General features: G+C 34.7%; 1 protein-coding gene across 3 annotated transcripts in view; it reads right to left on the reverse strand.

The window, feature by feature from the left end:
• Positions 1-1,062: 1,062 nt before the first annotated feature.
• Positions 1,063-16,747, reverse strand: part of NAA35 (N-alpha-acetyltransferase 35, NatC auxiliary subunit) — a 34,701-nt gene continuing 19,016 nt past the window's right edge. For 2 of the 3 annotated variants that reach the window (XM_039343917.1, XM_039343916.1), the window contains exons 11-23: positions 16,392-16,506; positions 14,838-15,016; positions 14,407-14,466; positions 14,220-14,326; positions 13,560-13,626; positions 11,829-11,927; positions 10,697-10,875; positions 5,242-5,378; positions 4,262-4,329; positions 3,604-3,744; positions 3,051-3,173; positions 1,959-2,039; positions 1,391-1,450 (exon numbers count right to left, since the gene is read on the reverse strand). In XM_039343917.1, the coding sequence (XP_039199851.1) occupies positions 1,391-1,450; positions 1,959-2,039; positions 3,051-3,173; positions 3,604-3,744; positions 4,262-4,329; positions 5,242-5,378; positions 10,697-10,875; positions 11,829-11,927; positions 13,560-13,626; positions 14,220-14,326; positions 14,407-14,466; positions 14,838-15,016; positions 16,392-16,506 (1,416 nt within the window). Of the gene's footprint in view, positions 1,451-1,958; positions 2,040-3,050; positions 3,174-3,603; positions 3,745-4,261; positions 4,330-5,241; positions 5,379-10,696; positions 10,876-11,828; positions 11,928-13,559; positions 13,627-14,219; positions 14,327-14,406; positions 14,467-14,837; positions 15,017-16,391; positions 16,507-16,747 lie in introns of all 3 variants that reach the window. The other variant, XM_039343915.1, reaches the window with a different exon arrangement.

A 16,747-nucleotide genomic window follows, 5' to 3' on the forward strand; every position in this document is an offset into this window, starting at 1 on the left:
GTGAAATCCTCCACCTCCCCCAATGCATTTGCTTCAAGTTAGATACTGCAATTAACTGACTCATTAAAAGGTAATCCTGAGGCAAACTTTGTTTTATAAATAAATTTTATAAATTGATGTTTGTATTATAGTGGGGAAAAAGTCTATACAACCCGTTAAAATGCCAGGTTTTTGAGATGTAAAAAAAATCTGTAGCAACAAAAATTACTTCAGAATTTTTTTTCATCTTTAATATATAAGCTGTACAATTCAATTGAAAAACAAACAAATCTTTTGGAGGAAAATAAAAAAAACCCTAATAACTTAGTTGTGTAAGTGTGCACACCCTTAAATGAAGCACCATTTGATTTTATGACAACAGTCTGTTGGAATAGAAGCCTATCACATGACACATCTTATCTTGAGAAATCTTTGCCCACTCTTCCTTGCAAAAGCACTCTAAATCGGTCAGATTGTCAGGGCATATCCTGTGTACAGCCCTCTTCATGTCACCCTGCAGATTATCAATTGGATTCAGATTCAGGCTTTGGCTGGGACATTTCAAAATTTTGATCTTCTTCTGATCAAGCCATTATTTGGTTGATTTGGAGATATGCTTTGTGTCCTATTGAAAGATGAAATTCCTCTTCATTTTCAGCATTTTAGTAGCCTAAAGGTTTTGTGCCAAAAATGACTCATATTTGGAACTGTTCATAATCACCTCCATCTTGATTACGGCCCTAGTTCAAGCAGCTCCCAAACATAATGCTGCCACCACGCTTCACTTTGAACATGGTGTACTTTTGATGATGCATAGTGTTTTTGTGCCAAACATACATTTTGGAATTAAAACCAAAAAATTCAACTTTGGTCTCATCAGACCATAACACATTTCTCACATGCTTTGGTGAGATCTGATGTAGCTTTTTGCAAAATGTAATCAGGCTTGCTATGTGTGTCTGTATGTTTTTTGTAGGAAAAGGCTTCCATCTTCCCATTCTACCACACAGCCTAGACCTCTGAAGAATATGAGAGACTGTTGTCACATGTTATACAAAATTTCTTTACAAATGAATTCTAATGTATATCAAAACAAAACCGTTTCTTTTATTGCATTGTATTTTCAGAGTGGTCAAGCACGTTATGAAATGTTCCAACACCATTCATAAAAATGATTTATAGATAAATCTACAATAAAATAAAAACATAACAGTTTCAACAATGTAGTTATCAAATTAGCTCCAGCAGAAGAACTTCACACAAACCATTTTAAAACAGCAGTTATTCCAGCTGTTTAGGAGGATTGAATGAAATTGCTCCTGATATGAGTACTTTTGACCAAGAGTTTTCTGTCCTTTTTCAGCACAGCACAAAGGAGATTCTCCGAGCAAATTATAATTTACCTGTTCTCCTAAACAAGTTTCACTATTGGGAAGTATCTATGAGGAGAAAAATCAAATTCCGGAGGAACCTGGAAAAATAAATATATATATATATATATATTAGTATCAATTTAAAATAGCTTTTCAAGAATTTTGTCATTTCAAGTGGATTTTTAAAATATCAAGTATACCAGAAAAATTCCAAAGGGGTGAGAGAGAGGGAAAGATGGACAAATTATGAAATTTAAAGAACTAAATTCATTGAAGCTCCTTCTGAGTAAATATATACTTTTCAGTTATTGTTTGTAACTGTAGAAATATGTTAGATCATCACATGTAACCGAGTACCTCAAACATGAACTGTAGCTCTGATACTGTTGCGATGTATACTTTAGTATTACACAGTACAACTCATGCAAGAGGGCATACCTGTTTTGTCCACACTATACATCTCAAATTTGTTCATAGGCAGGCCCCAAACCTCCATTACAGATATTTCAGATTTCTGCTGGATACAGTTCAATATGACTGCCCCCATTTGGCAGACTTCAGTTTGTTCCCATGGCAACTGCTTTAATTTAACTGCAATTTGCTTACTTTAGAATCCTTTTTGTGACCTCCTGCCAGTAATTTCATAACCACAATATTGGGCTTGGAAACTTTGAGAATTCGATTGACCTAGACAGAGATAGTCAAGTTTCATATTTAAAAGTTAAAAAGCTCATAGTTAAAAGGCTGTTGCAGTGAAGACTTAATAATATTGCTTGCAGTTTTTATATTTATTTTTCCATAATGGCTTATTTATTAACCTAGTTGTATACTAACAAATGCACTTTACAAAGATATTGTTCTAACTTATAAGTAATAAGCACAATGATGTGCTTTCCAAATATTGACAATATTCCAAGGTACATTGAAACATTCTGGGTAAGCATGCAAAATGCAGCTAGGTTATCAACATCTTTTAAAGAATAGACTTCTTTCCATATTTAGAGATGATGAAATTCTCTGGTTCTTTACAAAGTTATAAAAGAGGACGCAGAGCATATTTCTGATTAATTAACAGGAAAGAACTCGTAGGTAAAGCAATAAATAATGTAAGAACTAGAATTTCAATTCTGGGAAGCAGTTCTATTTATAATTATTTCCCTGGCCATATATCTCTTTTTATTTATCATGATTGATTTCAAATTATATCACATTGTTAATACTGTTCAACTGATTTTTCTTATTAGTTTATAAAATTTAAAAAAATCTTTAAGAATGTGCAGAAATTGCCACTATAAAGTTTCTAAAGAGACCCAGTGCTGAATTGTAACATCAGCAACATCATTCTATAAACTGCTAGTTACTATTAAATAGTATTTATAAACTTAATTCTTCTAAAACCTTTATTTGTGACTTAGATAAAAACAACCATTTTTCATAGTTAAAAAAGGTCACTTCAATCAGTAAGCACCTCATTTGTTACCCAAAATTAATATATAAAAAAATAAGGTTCTATTATAAAATATGAAGCAATTAAGTCTCCCAAAAAACTTGATATTTAACAATAATAGATCATTTGACACTTGAGAATTTATGCTTGCAGAGTTATGTAGACAATCTGCATTTACCCTCCTTCAGTAGTGTTTGAATACCATAAGCAAGTTTGAATTTATTTTCTCTGTTCTATAGTCAGATTTTTACCTCATGATCTGGGTTAGATATATTCTCCAGTATCATTTTAGCTTGCTGGAAGTGTTTGCTAGCAGCCATGTAGAGATCAGAAGACTGAGGTGGAGGAGTGTATTTGTTTAGATCAGACATTTCCTAAACATAATAAATATCCTTTAAAATAAAAGCAATAAAATATCCTTATGCAATTTATTTAAAACTAAGTTGTGGTTTGGTGAAAAGAGCACACAGAAGGAAAACTATTTTAATTATTAGTTCAGGTATAACTTTATAACCAAGTAGATAATGATTTCTTCACTTCTGGTACTATAAAAACTAACAAATTATCACATTTTTCAACACCAGTAACACAGCATGTGAAATGCTATTTCATATTTTAAAGACAGGTTTGGGATGTGACTTGATGTCAACTACTGTTTCTTGCCTTCATTCCAAGGCAAAGAAATATATATCACCAAGAACAATTGCTTGCGAAGATGAAAATATTAACAAGATTTGTGACAAATTGTATTGTTTTTTTTAAAAAAATTAAAGTGTGCAAATAACATGGATTAATGTGATTCACCTTGAATTGCAAATAATGCACAGGTGGTGGTGTGATGACACTGTTGAATGGGGCAAACCGATGTTCATATCGAACTTGTTCACTATCAAGTTCAAATTTTGGTTTCCTCACTTTACCATCCATGTCAAAAGCAATCATAGTCTTCAGGAAAATACAAGATAAAAACAGTTTGTTACAACAGCAGCAATAGAAGTGTTAATATACATACTTGTTAGAAATAATTGGAAAAATGGGTTGTATTGCTGATTATAACTGCATATGATTCTTGACAGTCCACCTTAGCAATTATCTCATGAAATATAATCCATAACTGTATCACTGGAATTAAATGCAACTAGCTCTTTTAACAACAATTCATACTATTATCACATGACTATACTATTGAAATGTACTCATAAACTGTGAATGGTCCAAAATGTGGTAGCCCAGTTGCTAATGATTACAAGGAAGTTAGCAATTTAACACTAATACATTGCTTGTTGGATTGGTTTTCAAAAATTGTCAGGTCTAATTCAAAGTGTTTATGCTATAGATCACGGATGTCCAACACTGGCAACATTAAAACTAGTGGACTTCAACTCTCAGAATTCCCCAACCAGTTTGGGTATACAATGTAAAAAAACCTTATTGAATTACATAATGGGTAATAATACATCACCTTGTACATTCCAGCACACATATTTTGATAGGCTTGGCTCATGGTAATCTCTCTGCTCAGAGGACGAGCTGTAAATTTTATGCATAGAAAACATTATCATAAAATTATGCTAACCTGAAATATTTTTTAAAAACCTATAATCTAAAAAATGAGGCAGATCTCATAAGTATACTTATTAATCAACAGAACTTGCAATATTCCTACTATAGAATCTATACCATGAGACATATATGCTAAATATGCTCTCAAAAAGGCCACTTTGTAATGTACATAGAGTGGCAACAAATAGTAATAATGGAATTTTTTTTTGTTTATTTTACTCAAGTTTATAAGTCATTTGAGTTGTAAGCAAATAAAACTATGCAATGGGGGGAAGACCTGCTTTTTTCTTCTAACGATAAAAGCAAGCTACATTGCATGACAAATGAGTTATGAAATTTCTGATACATCTAAAATTCTAATGAAATAAGCTTATCTGGGAAAAATACAAACAGTTATTCAAGGGAAAAATGCAATTAGTGGAAAAAGAAGTTCAAACTTCTAAACTTATTCAAGAACACAATAAGGAATTAAGATCATATTCCATTATTGTTGTTTAATAATTTATTTTACAATGTCTATGCTATGGGTATTATATCATACTTTAATGTATTGGTTGCTGTAAGACTATTTTTAACTGCTGACAGATTGTGGTTAGCGCAATAACAAATCTAATACTGCAAAATAAACTTAGGTCATATACATGTTTTTTTTTAACTCTTGTTTTTTTTAGTGCCCCAACTCCAAACGGTCAAATAAAGATTTTTATTGAAGAATGAGGTTGGAGTTAATGAAACTGCTCACTTGGAACAACATATATAATATAGATTTCAATGGCTCCATGGAGCTGAACATTAAAAAGGCAACCATAAGCTCACATATCAAAAAGATGCCTCAAGCAAAAGAATGAAGCATTTGCAAGATCTGTCTCAAAAATATACCTTTTTTCTTTTTCTTAGTTTTTTTATTACTCCGGCCTTTTTGTTGTTCTTCCATTATTCTTTCTTCGGCCATCTGAGAACTATCAGCACGACTGAGTGTTGACATTAGCCATGCATACAAAAATTCAGAAAGGTACCTAATGTAGAAAGAATGCTTAATTTAGGACATTTGCTAATTTTTGATTATTTATTTATTTTTTCATTTATTAATCATATTTATATAAATGCATTTCTCAAGAAAAGTGACTTTTGGTGATGTAAAATTGTCAATAAAAAGACACGGTAAAATAGAAATTTAAAAATAGAAAAATCAGATTAGAAATGGAGATAATGACAGACTTAAACATTGGGCACTATCTAACAAAATGAAATTCAATGGTGAAAAAAGTAAGGTTCTATATTTGTTGTTGTTGTTGTTAATTGCAAAGTCATGTCCAACCCATCGCAACCCCATGGACAACGTTCCTCCAGGTCTTCCTGTCCTCTACCATCTTCTGGAGTCCATTTAAGTTCACACCTACTGCTTCAGTGACTCCATCCAGCCATCTCATTCTCTGTCGTCCCTTTCTTCTATTGCCCTCAATCTTTCCCAGAATTAGGTCCTTCTCCAGTGAGTCCTTCCTTCTCATTAGGTGGCCAAAGTATTTGAGTTTCAACTTCAGGATCTGGCCTTCTAAAGAGCAGTCAGGGTTGATCTCTTCTAGGACTGGCCGGTTTGAACGCCTTGCAGTCCAAGGGACTCATAGGAGTCTTCTCCAGCACCATAGTTCAAAGGCCTCAATTATTTGGCGCTCAGCCTTTCTTATGGTCCAACTTTCACAGCCATACATTGCAACTGGGAAAACCATGGCCTACATTTAGGCAAGACAAAACCAAATGCACAGGTATAGTATATGGTATCTTGCTCAATAGTAGTAGTTGTGAGAGGGATCTTGGATTCCTAGTGGACAATCATTTAAATAAGAACCAGCAGTGTGCTGTAGCTGTCAAAAAAGCCAACATAGTGCTAGGCTGCATTAAAAGAGGGATAGAATCAAGATCACCACTTTACAAAATACCACTTTACAATGCTTTGGTAAGTATTCCCACTTGGAATACTGCATCCAGTTTAGTCACCGCGATGTAAAAAAGATGTTGAGACTCTAGAAAGAGTACAGATAAGAGCAACAAAGATGATTAGGGGACTGGAGGCTAAACTATATAAGGAACGGTTGCTGGAATTGGGTATGTCTAGTTCAGGGGTAGGCAAACCAAAACACTCAAAAGAGCCACTTGGACCCGTTTCCCACCAAAAACAAAACACCAGGAGCCGCAAAACCCTTTTGATATCTAAAATGAAGATAACACTGCATATATCCTTTTTTACCTTTATTATAGGGGTGTGTGTGTTTGTGTGTGTGTGTGTGTAATACACACAAACACACACACACATATATACATACATACACACACACACATTAAAAATAAAAGTAAATATATGACTCTTGGGAATATCCATATTATTAAAACAATGATCACCAAGAGAATGCTTTAAGAGAATAAAATTAGATACACACAGAGGTAAAAAAAAGGACATATGCAGTGTTATCTTCATTTTAGATGTCAAAAGGGTCTGTCTCTCTCTGTCTCCCTCCCTCCCTCTCTATCTGCCCTTGGTCTGCCACTCCTCTTCCCCCACTCTCTCTCTCTCTCCCCCTCCCTCTCTCTCTCTCTTTCTCTTTCTCCCCCCCCCCATCTGCTGCTTACCTGGCAAGCTTCAAGCTGTTGTCCAACAAGCTCAGAGGTAAGCAACCTCGTCTCTTTTATGACTCATGGACTTCAACTCCCAGAATTCCTGAGTCAGCCTAGCTGGGCTAGCTAGCTCTCTCCTGCCCTTCCTGCTTCCTGCAGAGACGCAGCAAAGGGAGGAGCTCAGCCCAACAAGCTTTTCAGCTCTTCGGAGAACACTGTGAGTGCACTCTCTTTTACACACACACACACACACACACACACACACCCCCAGACACACACAAAAACACAAAGAGAGAGGGGGGGGGCACGGAAGCGCAATTGCCTCTCTGTCTCTGCAAAGGCAGAGGAGGCTGGGAGCCACAGGTGAAGGCCCAAAGAGCCGCATGCGGCTCCGGAGCCGCAGGTTGCCGACCTGTGGTCTAGTTTAATGAAGAGCAGGATGAGGGGGGACATGATAGCAATGTTCCAACATCTCAGGGGCTGCCACAAAGAAGAGGGAGTCAAGCTATTCTCCAAAGTGCCTGAAGGCAGGGCAAGAAGCAACGGATGGAAACTAACCAAAGAGAGAAGCAACCTAGAACTAAGGAGAAATTTCCTGACAGAACAATTAACCAGTGGAACAACCTGCCTCCAGAAGTGGTGAATGCTCCAACACTGGAAGTTTTTAAGAAGAGATTGGACAGCCATTTGTCTGAAATGGTACAGGATTTCCTCCAAAGTCCCTTCCACCATCATCATCATCATTATTATAAAAATATATACAAACAGAAAGAGAGATAACATCTACCTCAATAGTGGAACCATTTAAACAAGTCTGCAGTTCCCTGGGACCCCTAAGTCTGATGGTGTAACCAGGTCTCAAGATGGAACTTCTAATCTAGAATATCAAAAGGGATAGAGCTAATCTAATGTTGGGGGTGAATGTTCATAAGGTGGGGGCCACAGCAGACAAGACCTGCCATCTGAGACCTGCCAAACATAAATCCCTGGCAGATGGTATCCACAACATGCCCTTTCTGTCAGATCTAATGGTCTAAGCTGATATAACTGGGGAGAAGCAATCCCTCACATAACTCAGTCTCAGACCATGAAGGGCTTTAAAGGATCTTAAATCAGTTTATTATTTTTAATGTTATAACCAGCTTTAATTTATGTAAGACTTTACTTTTAAGTAGGAGAAATGTAACCATTGGAAAAAATGGTTTATTTTCAAATAAGTTGATAACTAAAATAAAAATCATACACAATATTTCTGGACAACTTTATAATTTAAATGTATAGATCCTTTATTGAATCATATTATACACCAGCTCTTATTAAAAGAATTTGTTTTTTCCCCCACTAAAACTCCCTTTTTTCCTCAAACAGAATGGAAGAAAGGAAATTGATGCCCAAGACAACAAGCGCTATTTTACTCCAATTAATATAGACACACAGTAAGATTCTGGAGATGACAACTTTAGTTTATTATGAGACTAGCCAGTTTTTCCCGACATGCCCTGTCACCCTCATAGCAGTAGATGTTAACGGGGAGAATACTTTCTTGCCATGAAGACCCTCAAGAAAACCTACCACAAAAGTCACAAGCCTGTGTTTACATTAACTGTGAATAGATTATTAATTGAAATTGTCCAAATTTAATTTTCAAAATATTAAAAAATAACTAGGAACAATGTCAATATATTAACAATCTAAGAAAAAGTATTAATGGAGAGTCAGCCATAGGTGCACTATCAAGCACGGATCAGTATGAGAGCTCCCATTCCATGAAGCAATGAACAAATTATGAGGAAAGAACTTGGAGCCTTTCAGCTACAGTCATGTGAAAAAGTAACTGAAATGTTTGACTTTTTCAACATATTTTGACATACAGCTTTTTGATCTTCATTTCAACAATATTGATAAAGGGGATGTAATATAACAAACAGACTATTTATATTTTGTAGTCCATTGTGTAATTTAAATGAACATAAATGCAAATTTCACATGTGGAAAAAAATAAGTATACCTCTATATTTGTCACTACCTCACATAACTAAAATTGGAATCATATGGACCAGATCTATGTTACATATGATCTAGGCCAGAGGTCATCAACCCCCGGTCCTTGGACCAGTACCGGGCTGTGGCATGCCAGCAACCGGGCCACACAAAAAAGCAAAGCCCCATCTGCAGGAAAAACCTCTTTCCACATAATCGGTCCCTAGTGCCCAAAAGGTTGGGGACCTCTGATCTAGGCAAAACCTTAATGAAATATCAGCCATTTAATTTGATTTACTGTGGTGGTTATCACCATGTCTAGGTCAAAAGAGCTCTCTGAAGCTTTCAGAAAAAAAGGTATTTTGATGCCTGTGATTCTGGGAAGGGTTTTTAAAGATTGCCAAACAACCAGACATCAAGCATTCTACAAGTTGAGAAGATTTCAAATAACTGCCCACTTACCCAGGTCTGGCTATCCCAGCAAGCTCAACCCAAGAGCAAAACAAGATGCTGAACAAAGCCACCAAGAATCCCAGAATTTCATCATGTGACCTCGAATCTTGCCACTATTGATGTCAAACTGCATGTGCCTATCATTAAAAAGAAGCTGCTCAAATTAGATTTACATGGGAGGTATATCAAGAGGAAACTTCTGTTGTCCAGAAAGAACACTGGGGCAAGACTAGAGTTTGCTCTTTAACCCTTAAGCAAAAACCAGGATTTCTGAAACAATGTGCTCTGGACAGGAGAAGCAAAGATAATGATACAGATACTGACTATAGTATCAAGAGACACGTTTGGTGAAAATACAGCATTTTACCAGAAGATCCTAACACCAACTATAAAACATAGTGATGGAAATGTTATGGCTTGGGGCTATGCTGCATCAGGGCCTGGGTAGTTCTCCATCACAGAATCTACTATGAATTCTTTTTTGTAGTCAAGGAGTTTGAGGAGCCAGAAGATGGAAGCTTTAAAGAAAGTGAAGGTGATCCTAAACGTTCTAGTAAATCTACCAAACAATGGCTGAAAAAGAGGAAATGGAGGGTTCTACTTAAAGATTGTTTCGGTCAAAAGGGCCAATCTCAGGTTTTGCTTACTTTTTCCACAGAAGAAAATGCCATAACTGTTAAATCTTTATTGAATAAATATTTTCAAAGTCAATTTTCCATTGGATTTTTCTGTTCAATTACATTATATTTATCTTTTTATACTGCTTGAATGAAGATAAAACATTGGTATGTCTGCATATGTTAAAAAAGAAAAAATATATATGGCATGTATACTTACTATTTCACATGACTGTTTGTCTGATGATTCTCTTACATCCACACTCAATGAAGACTATATTCCAGTTCCAGTTACCGAAGCTTTAAGACTAACTGCTCTTAAAACAAAACTTTAGGCAAATGCTGGCATTATAAAACAAGGAGATCAGTAGCATTTTTAAGTAAATATCTTATGCAAGTATCTCAATAAGCAAAAATAGCCAAGCCATGCAACTCGTTAATTTTGCATGACGCTTAGAAAAATAAATAAATTTAGTGAAGTATCAAAAATACTGAATATATCTTTAAATATGAGTAATAAATATTTATGGAATCTGTGACAAATCATGATCAATGGGAGAACACTGATGCAATTCTACCTAAGCAACCTGTTAGATACATATATGCTTCACTATATTTTGAGTTGTGTCTGGATAGCACATCCACATAATTTGCAAGTAATTAACTTCTCTTACCAATATATGTAGTAATATTCATGCATGCTGTATAGCTCCAGTTCAAACCCACTGAGAAGATACTGTATCATAATGCGAAGATTATGGTATAGGACCCAGGTTCCCAAGCATGCCAAATGCTGCCTTTGAGGTTCTTGTTTCAAGAGCATACTGTGAAGAGCTGCATCCACTTTCTCTGCCTAATTAAAAAAAAATATATTCAGCTTAATGCAACTACGAGTGCTGAGATTATACTAACAAAATTCTGACAAATGAAAACAATGTTCTAACAATTCTAACAAAAAGAGAGCCAGTTTGATCTAGTGGTTAAGGCCCCAGGCTGTGAATTCTGGTCCCACCTTAGCCATGAAAGCTGGTTGGGTGACTTTGAACCCATCGCTCTTTCTCAGCCCATCCCACCTCATAGGGTGGTTGTGGTGGGGAACACAGGAGGAAGAAGGAACTTTATGTATGTCTCCACCTTGAGTTATTTACAAAAGTAATAAAGGTGGGATTAAACAAATCTTTAAAATACTAAAAAAAAATCCCAGTACTTGTATCTGCATTTATATTTTAGATCCAAAACTACTATATTTTCACATCAAAACAAATAACACAAATGTGTGCAATAACGTATAATAATGATCAAAATAGTTTTATTTCGTGTACTATACTGCATGAATGATGCTAATAAATTGAGCGCTTTGTCTTCCATACAATATCATACTATAGACTTTTGTGTCATATAATGAATTCTTTTCATTTTTGAAACCTATTGGATATTCTAATATTTAATGCTTTAGTGTATGGTATTATATACCTTAAAATAGATTGATAATATGTTGTCTAATCTTATTAATAAATATAGCATCATTAGTTACAAAGAAAAAGTGAGTTTCCCCAAATTTAAGGTTTTCCTTAAATCCTATATTCCTAGATATTAACCCTTTTTTTAAAGGGCAATAGAAACAAAATAAAAAATATGTATTGCATGTAGATCTAGGAAGGATAGAGAACATTACAAACTCTTCCTAAAGTTCTCACTTCAACAGACACTAAATGTACTTTTAAATAATTCTTCTACAGCCAAATCAACTAGAGAGAAAATGCAAATGACAGACTTGATAAAGTGTTTGATACCTGCTTATATTACCTCATCTTGCAAAGTAGCAAATTCTTCAAGAATATGGCCAAGTTTATCTCTCTGTCGAGCTCTGTTATGCCCATGAATTTGAATCAAACTGCAAAATGGCTGGGGAAAAAAAAGAATCCGTTATATTTGAGACTGCTGCAAATCTTAAAAACAATACTGTGGTGGCAACAACATACCTTGATATGTTTTATGAATAGGAAATCAATCGCTTCTTAACTCACTTCTGACACATCTGTTTAGATGAGTCTACATGCTGATTGTAATATGCACTGTTAGCTAATTCAGATGCTAGGAACACTGTCATATAAAGCCATTAGTTTCAGAAAAGTAGCAGCAAACGAAGTTCCTATTCTTTCAAACTAAAATAATATTTAGTGTGGCATATTCTTAACTGCATAGGGCAAATAAAGGAAGGATTACATATGCTTTAGAATAGATAGTAATGGGCAGATTACTGCCAAATATTGAAGATTACAGGGATGGGCAGGCAGGATCGACTTAATTCAAACAGCCCTTTAAATAAAAATGATTTTTTTTCACATGAAACAAAATCAGCTCCCACAATTTATTTATTTATATTTCACATTTCTGAACCGCCAATCTCTCTCCAAGGTAAGAGAGAGATTATCCTGTTTTATTTAATAAAGGAGTTGCTAAATAACATGTTCATCCTACGTATAAATGTGTTTTTCAATTATTATATACACCTCTATGTAAATATTTTCTTCTCAATAATATACCAAAATTAAAGATTTTTCAGTGATTTCTGTCCTATAGTTTATTAGTGATACCAAAATATCAACTGCATCTTACGCCAATGATTTTCTATACCAGTGGTGGTGAACCTATGGCACGGGTGCCAGAGGCAGCACTCAGAGCCCTCTCTGTGGGCAGGCGCAACGTCACCCTAGTCCTTCAGCTGGGTTTTAGAAAACCTTTTCGCTTTAGGCCTCCGCCGCCGTGTACAAAAAAAAAAATTCAATTAGTCAATTTCAACTTCTTGCAGGAAAAAAAAAGATCTTGCAAAATTGGAATTGATTGATTGAACTTTTTAGTCTCACCCAGCCTGCTGTTACCACTGCAACCACGCCCACTCAATGGCCCACATGCACCCAATGGGCCACACCCACCTGGCACCTGATGATGCATAAGTGAGTTTTGGGTTACAGTTTGGGCACTCGGTCTCTAAAAGGTTCACTATCACTGTCCTATACAAACAATACACTCCTTATTTGGAGTGCAGAATATTCCTTCAATAATTTCTCATGATTTCCTACTGGTCTGTGAAAGTATCTTATAGCATTACAACTGAGAAATTTAGAAAGATAAGGGGAGAATCACAGGATTGGGCATCTAGAAATTGTTTCATTTTGAAATGTTTCAAGCACAAAATTTATTGAAATGCCATTTTAGGTGTAGAACTGGGCTGCTGTGCGCTTGGAATGGGAAGTTTTATGAAATTTCATACCAAACAAGTTTCAAGATAGAATATTAATCCTAACAGGACCCTCTATATTACTTGCTTTGCTATTTTACATGGTGCTATTTCAAAAATACTTTCTCCAAATTAATATATTTGCTCAATTCAAATAGCTGGTTGACTTTCTGCTAAATGCATGTAACAGTCCAACTTTGAACAGGTCACACATTGAAAAAATTTACCTTTTATCCTTACTGTATTTAAGTATTAAAATAAATGCATTTATATTTCATAATGCTATCAATACTCACTCGGACACAGTGTGTGACAAAGGAGTCAATATAGTCCTTAGCCTGGTGATTATTATAAAGACAACACCTAACAGAAAATAAGTGAAATTATTTTGAGTAAAAATTAAAAATATACATTGTCCTAAAGTTGAGATGAGCACCCTGTCCCCCAATAATTTTTTATGCCCTCCTCCAGAGCATATCCATACTTCACTGCCATAATATGGCATAAGAGTACAAACCTTAGGTGATTTCCCACACATTCATACCCCACTCCAAATATATACAAACCCCCCCAAAACTTTGGGCATCTCTTTGACATTATCACATCACACCCCCTGGTCCTTGCAGGCTTTATTTGTTTTGAAAATATAGCTCATGAAGAAATCAAGTGCTTCCTTCTATCCTTAGCTGAAACACTTGATTATATTTCTAACAATTGTTAATGCCACAGAACTCACAGATACTTTTTCTCTCTTAACAATACTTTGGTACTTTTTTTGATTCACAGAGAAGTTTACTTTTAAGTAGAAGTGATTTTACCAACATCTGCTCCTTAAAAATACCAAGGTATCTTTAGTATAAAGATATACTTTATGATATACTTCTTAATGTATCTAAGATACTTTGAGAGAAACTATAAATATGTAAATTCATAACCAAAAAGATTTTGCTACTCACTTTGATGAAAGTACTGGTGGACTGACAAAAGATCTTAGGGCATCTTTTACCATGTCTTGCATAAGATGAGTACCAAACACTTTTTTATTGTCCACAAGAAAAGTGGTCTGAAACAAAATGTATCTTTATTACTTTACATGGCTATGAACATAATCTTCAATTTTTTATTGTGCAATTTCCAACTTGCCTGTAACAGTGATCTTGAAAGAACACAGGGTGATTGTTCACTAAACTCACAGAAAAAATCCTAATTTATAAACAGAGTAAGAAAACCATGGTTAGTATTTTGTATAAAGGTCAAACTCTCCTCTTCAGATATAGAATATCTTTGGATATAGAACATCTTCCACATCAGCAGAACAGAGCTCCCCACCCCATCCTCAACAGGACATGTGAGACCCTCTTTGAGAGTAATTATAAAATATAATCATAGCATTCTATTTTAATATTCTTTTAAAAAAATTCATTCATTGTTTTCTGTTTTTTAATTCACATAGGAAGCATGAAATGAGATTTTGTTTTAAGTCTAAAAAGTATTCATGAAAGAGCCCTTGGAATTATTCAAAGAGGATGCCTTTGTTTCCCAATTAATTATATGTTAAAAGTATTCATACTTACTAGTATGCAATGCAAATTGGTTAAATTGATGACTTCACATACAGTTTTGATTCGTTCTATAAGTTTTGAAAAATAGTTAACCATTTCTTCTCTTTTAATAATTTTTGCATATCGAGGAAAAGTTGGAGGGAGCAATCTCTGATTAACTAGTGGCTCAAAACCCATCATTATAGGATGATCTAAAAAAGTAATAAACAATTCAGCTATGATTCTCCATTTAAGTTCTCTGTTGTATAATAGTTAGCTAATCAATGAACAGTTTATCAAGTAAGGAACACTTTCAAAGTATTAATTTTCTCAGCTAAGCAATTTAAGATTAACATTAAAATTTATTGAATAGCAAAGCATTCAAGTACAGTACAACATAGGTAACTAAGGCAGAAAAATGAAGTATTGTGCATAAAGATCAGTCTCAAGACAAGTTCTGAAAATCACACAGCAATATTAATGAATTGTAAAGTCTGAATATATTTCCCCAACTGTAATAAATTGTTAATTAGGAGAAAGCCAGAGAATAGCCAGACTCTGCCCTGAGTCATGAAAGTGCAATGGGTAATTTTGGAATAGTCACTCTCCCAATTTTACCATTTTGCAAGGTATTTGCTTGATAGACAAAAAAATTGGAAGAGGAATGCTATTTATAAACTCACAAATAACATTATGTAACATCTTCTGAAGGTGCTATGGAAACATTATGCTGTCATTCCTCAAGTAGTTAAATGTGCATCTCAACTATATATGCAACGATAATGGGGTAAATGGTTATTGCCAGTCACTTTTTCTTTTCTCAAAATTCTCCTAATCTACTCATTTGTAGGTAATAAACAGCAAGAAAAAAGTATCTATGTGGAAGTCAAATTTCTTTCCCATATTTTAATAGTCTATCAAAGGCTATCAATGAATTTTAGCTATACTTCATGTTTAATTCATTAAGTTAATACACAAAAGTTCTTGAATTGAAAGAAGATAGCAACTGTCTGCTGGGAACCAAGTGGCAAACCATACAATGACGGGAAACTAGAAATCTGAACTTATCCTGCAAAGGAGAAAAGAGAATAAACTGAAGATACTCTCAGTGAAGATCCCAGTGAGAAAGGATGAAAAAATGGCTCATAGTCTCGATTTTGCTAAACCACTTAAGAATTCTATGGCTGATCCCACTGACACACAAAAATGACAATCTTCTTCCAACAGGCTACTAAATATTTTTATTTCTAGAAACCCAAATCTGAAGTACCTTCTTATACTAATAAACAGTTTTCAGTATGTCTTTGTCTCAAGAAGAATGCCTAACTGAGATGGAAAAGTTAAAAAAAAATTTGAATCATGGGATGGTCACAATCAGCTTAAAAATATTTTCTGAGATTGTACCAAAATTGTTACGACAGTTGCAAGGAACCAGGCAAAACAAGAGATGATCCCATCTTGATAAAGGTAAATAAAAAGACTATGACAAAAGATTCATTTGGGTCTCTTGCATATTTGGCAATTTTAGCAACAGTAACCCTCTTTCGCAGCAACAGCTAGAGAACATTCCTAAAAGTAACTGCTTACCTCCTTTGGTTGTATCATTCTGAGCCTGAATACCATGATGTATTAAATTGTGAATCGCAGACAGCAAATCAACAGCCTGAGTCAGCAACTTCTGAGCTTCTGCAACTGCACTAGTCTGTTCAGAAACAAATCTTAAAAGTTTATGTATAATAAAACAACTCTTGTGTTAAAAATCTGTACAAAAATCGAAAGTATAATATAACATATTAGTGTACCATACTACATTGTATCATATCCTTGCTTATGCATGTTAAATCTAAAGATGCATCTCAGTTCTAAAAATTCAAAATCAGTCTTACAGGCTTGATTATTGTAAAGTAGAATGACAGCTTTTAAAATGGCAACACGGCCCCTCA

Source organism: Crotalus tigris, unplaced genomic scaffold (assembly GCF_016545835.1).
Source record: "Crotalus tigris isolate CLP2741 ecotype Arizona unplaced genomic scaffold, ASM1654583v1 scf7180000017881.257975618366:2651188, whole genome shotgun sequence".
Classification (NCBI taxonomy): Eukaryota; Metazoa; Chordata; class Lepidosauria; order Squamata; family Viperidae; genus Crotalus; species Crotalus tigris.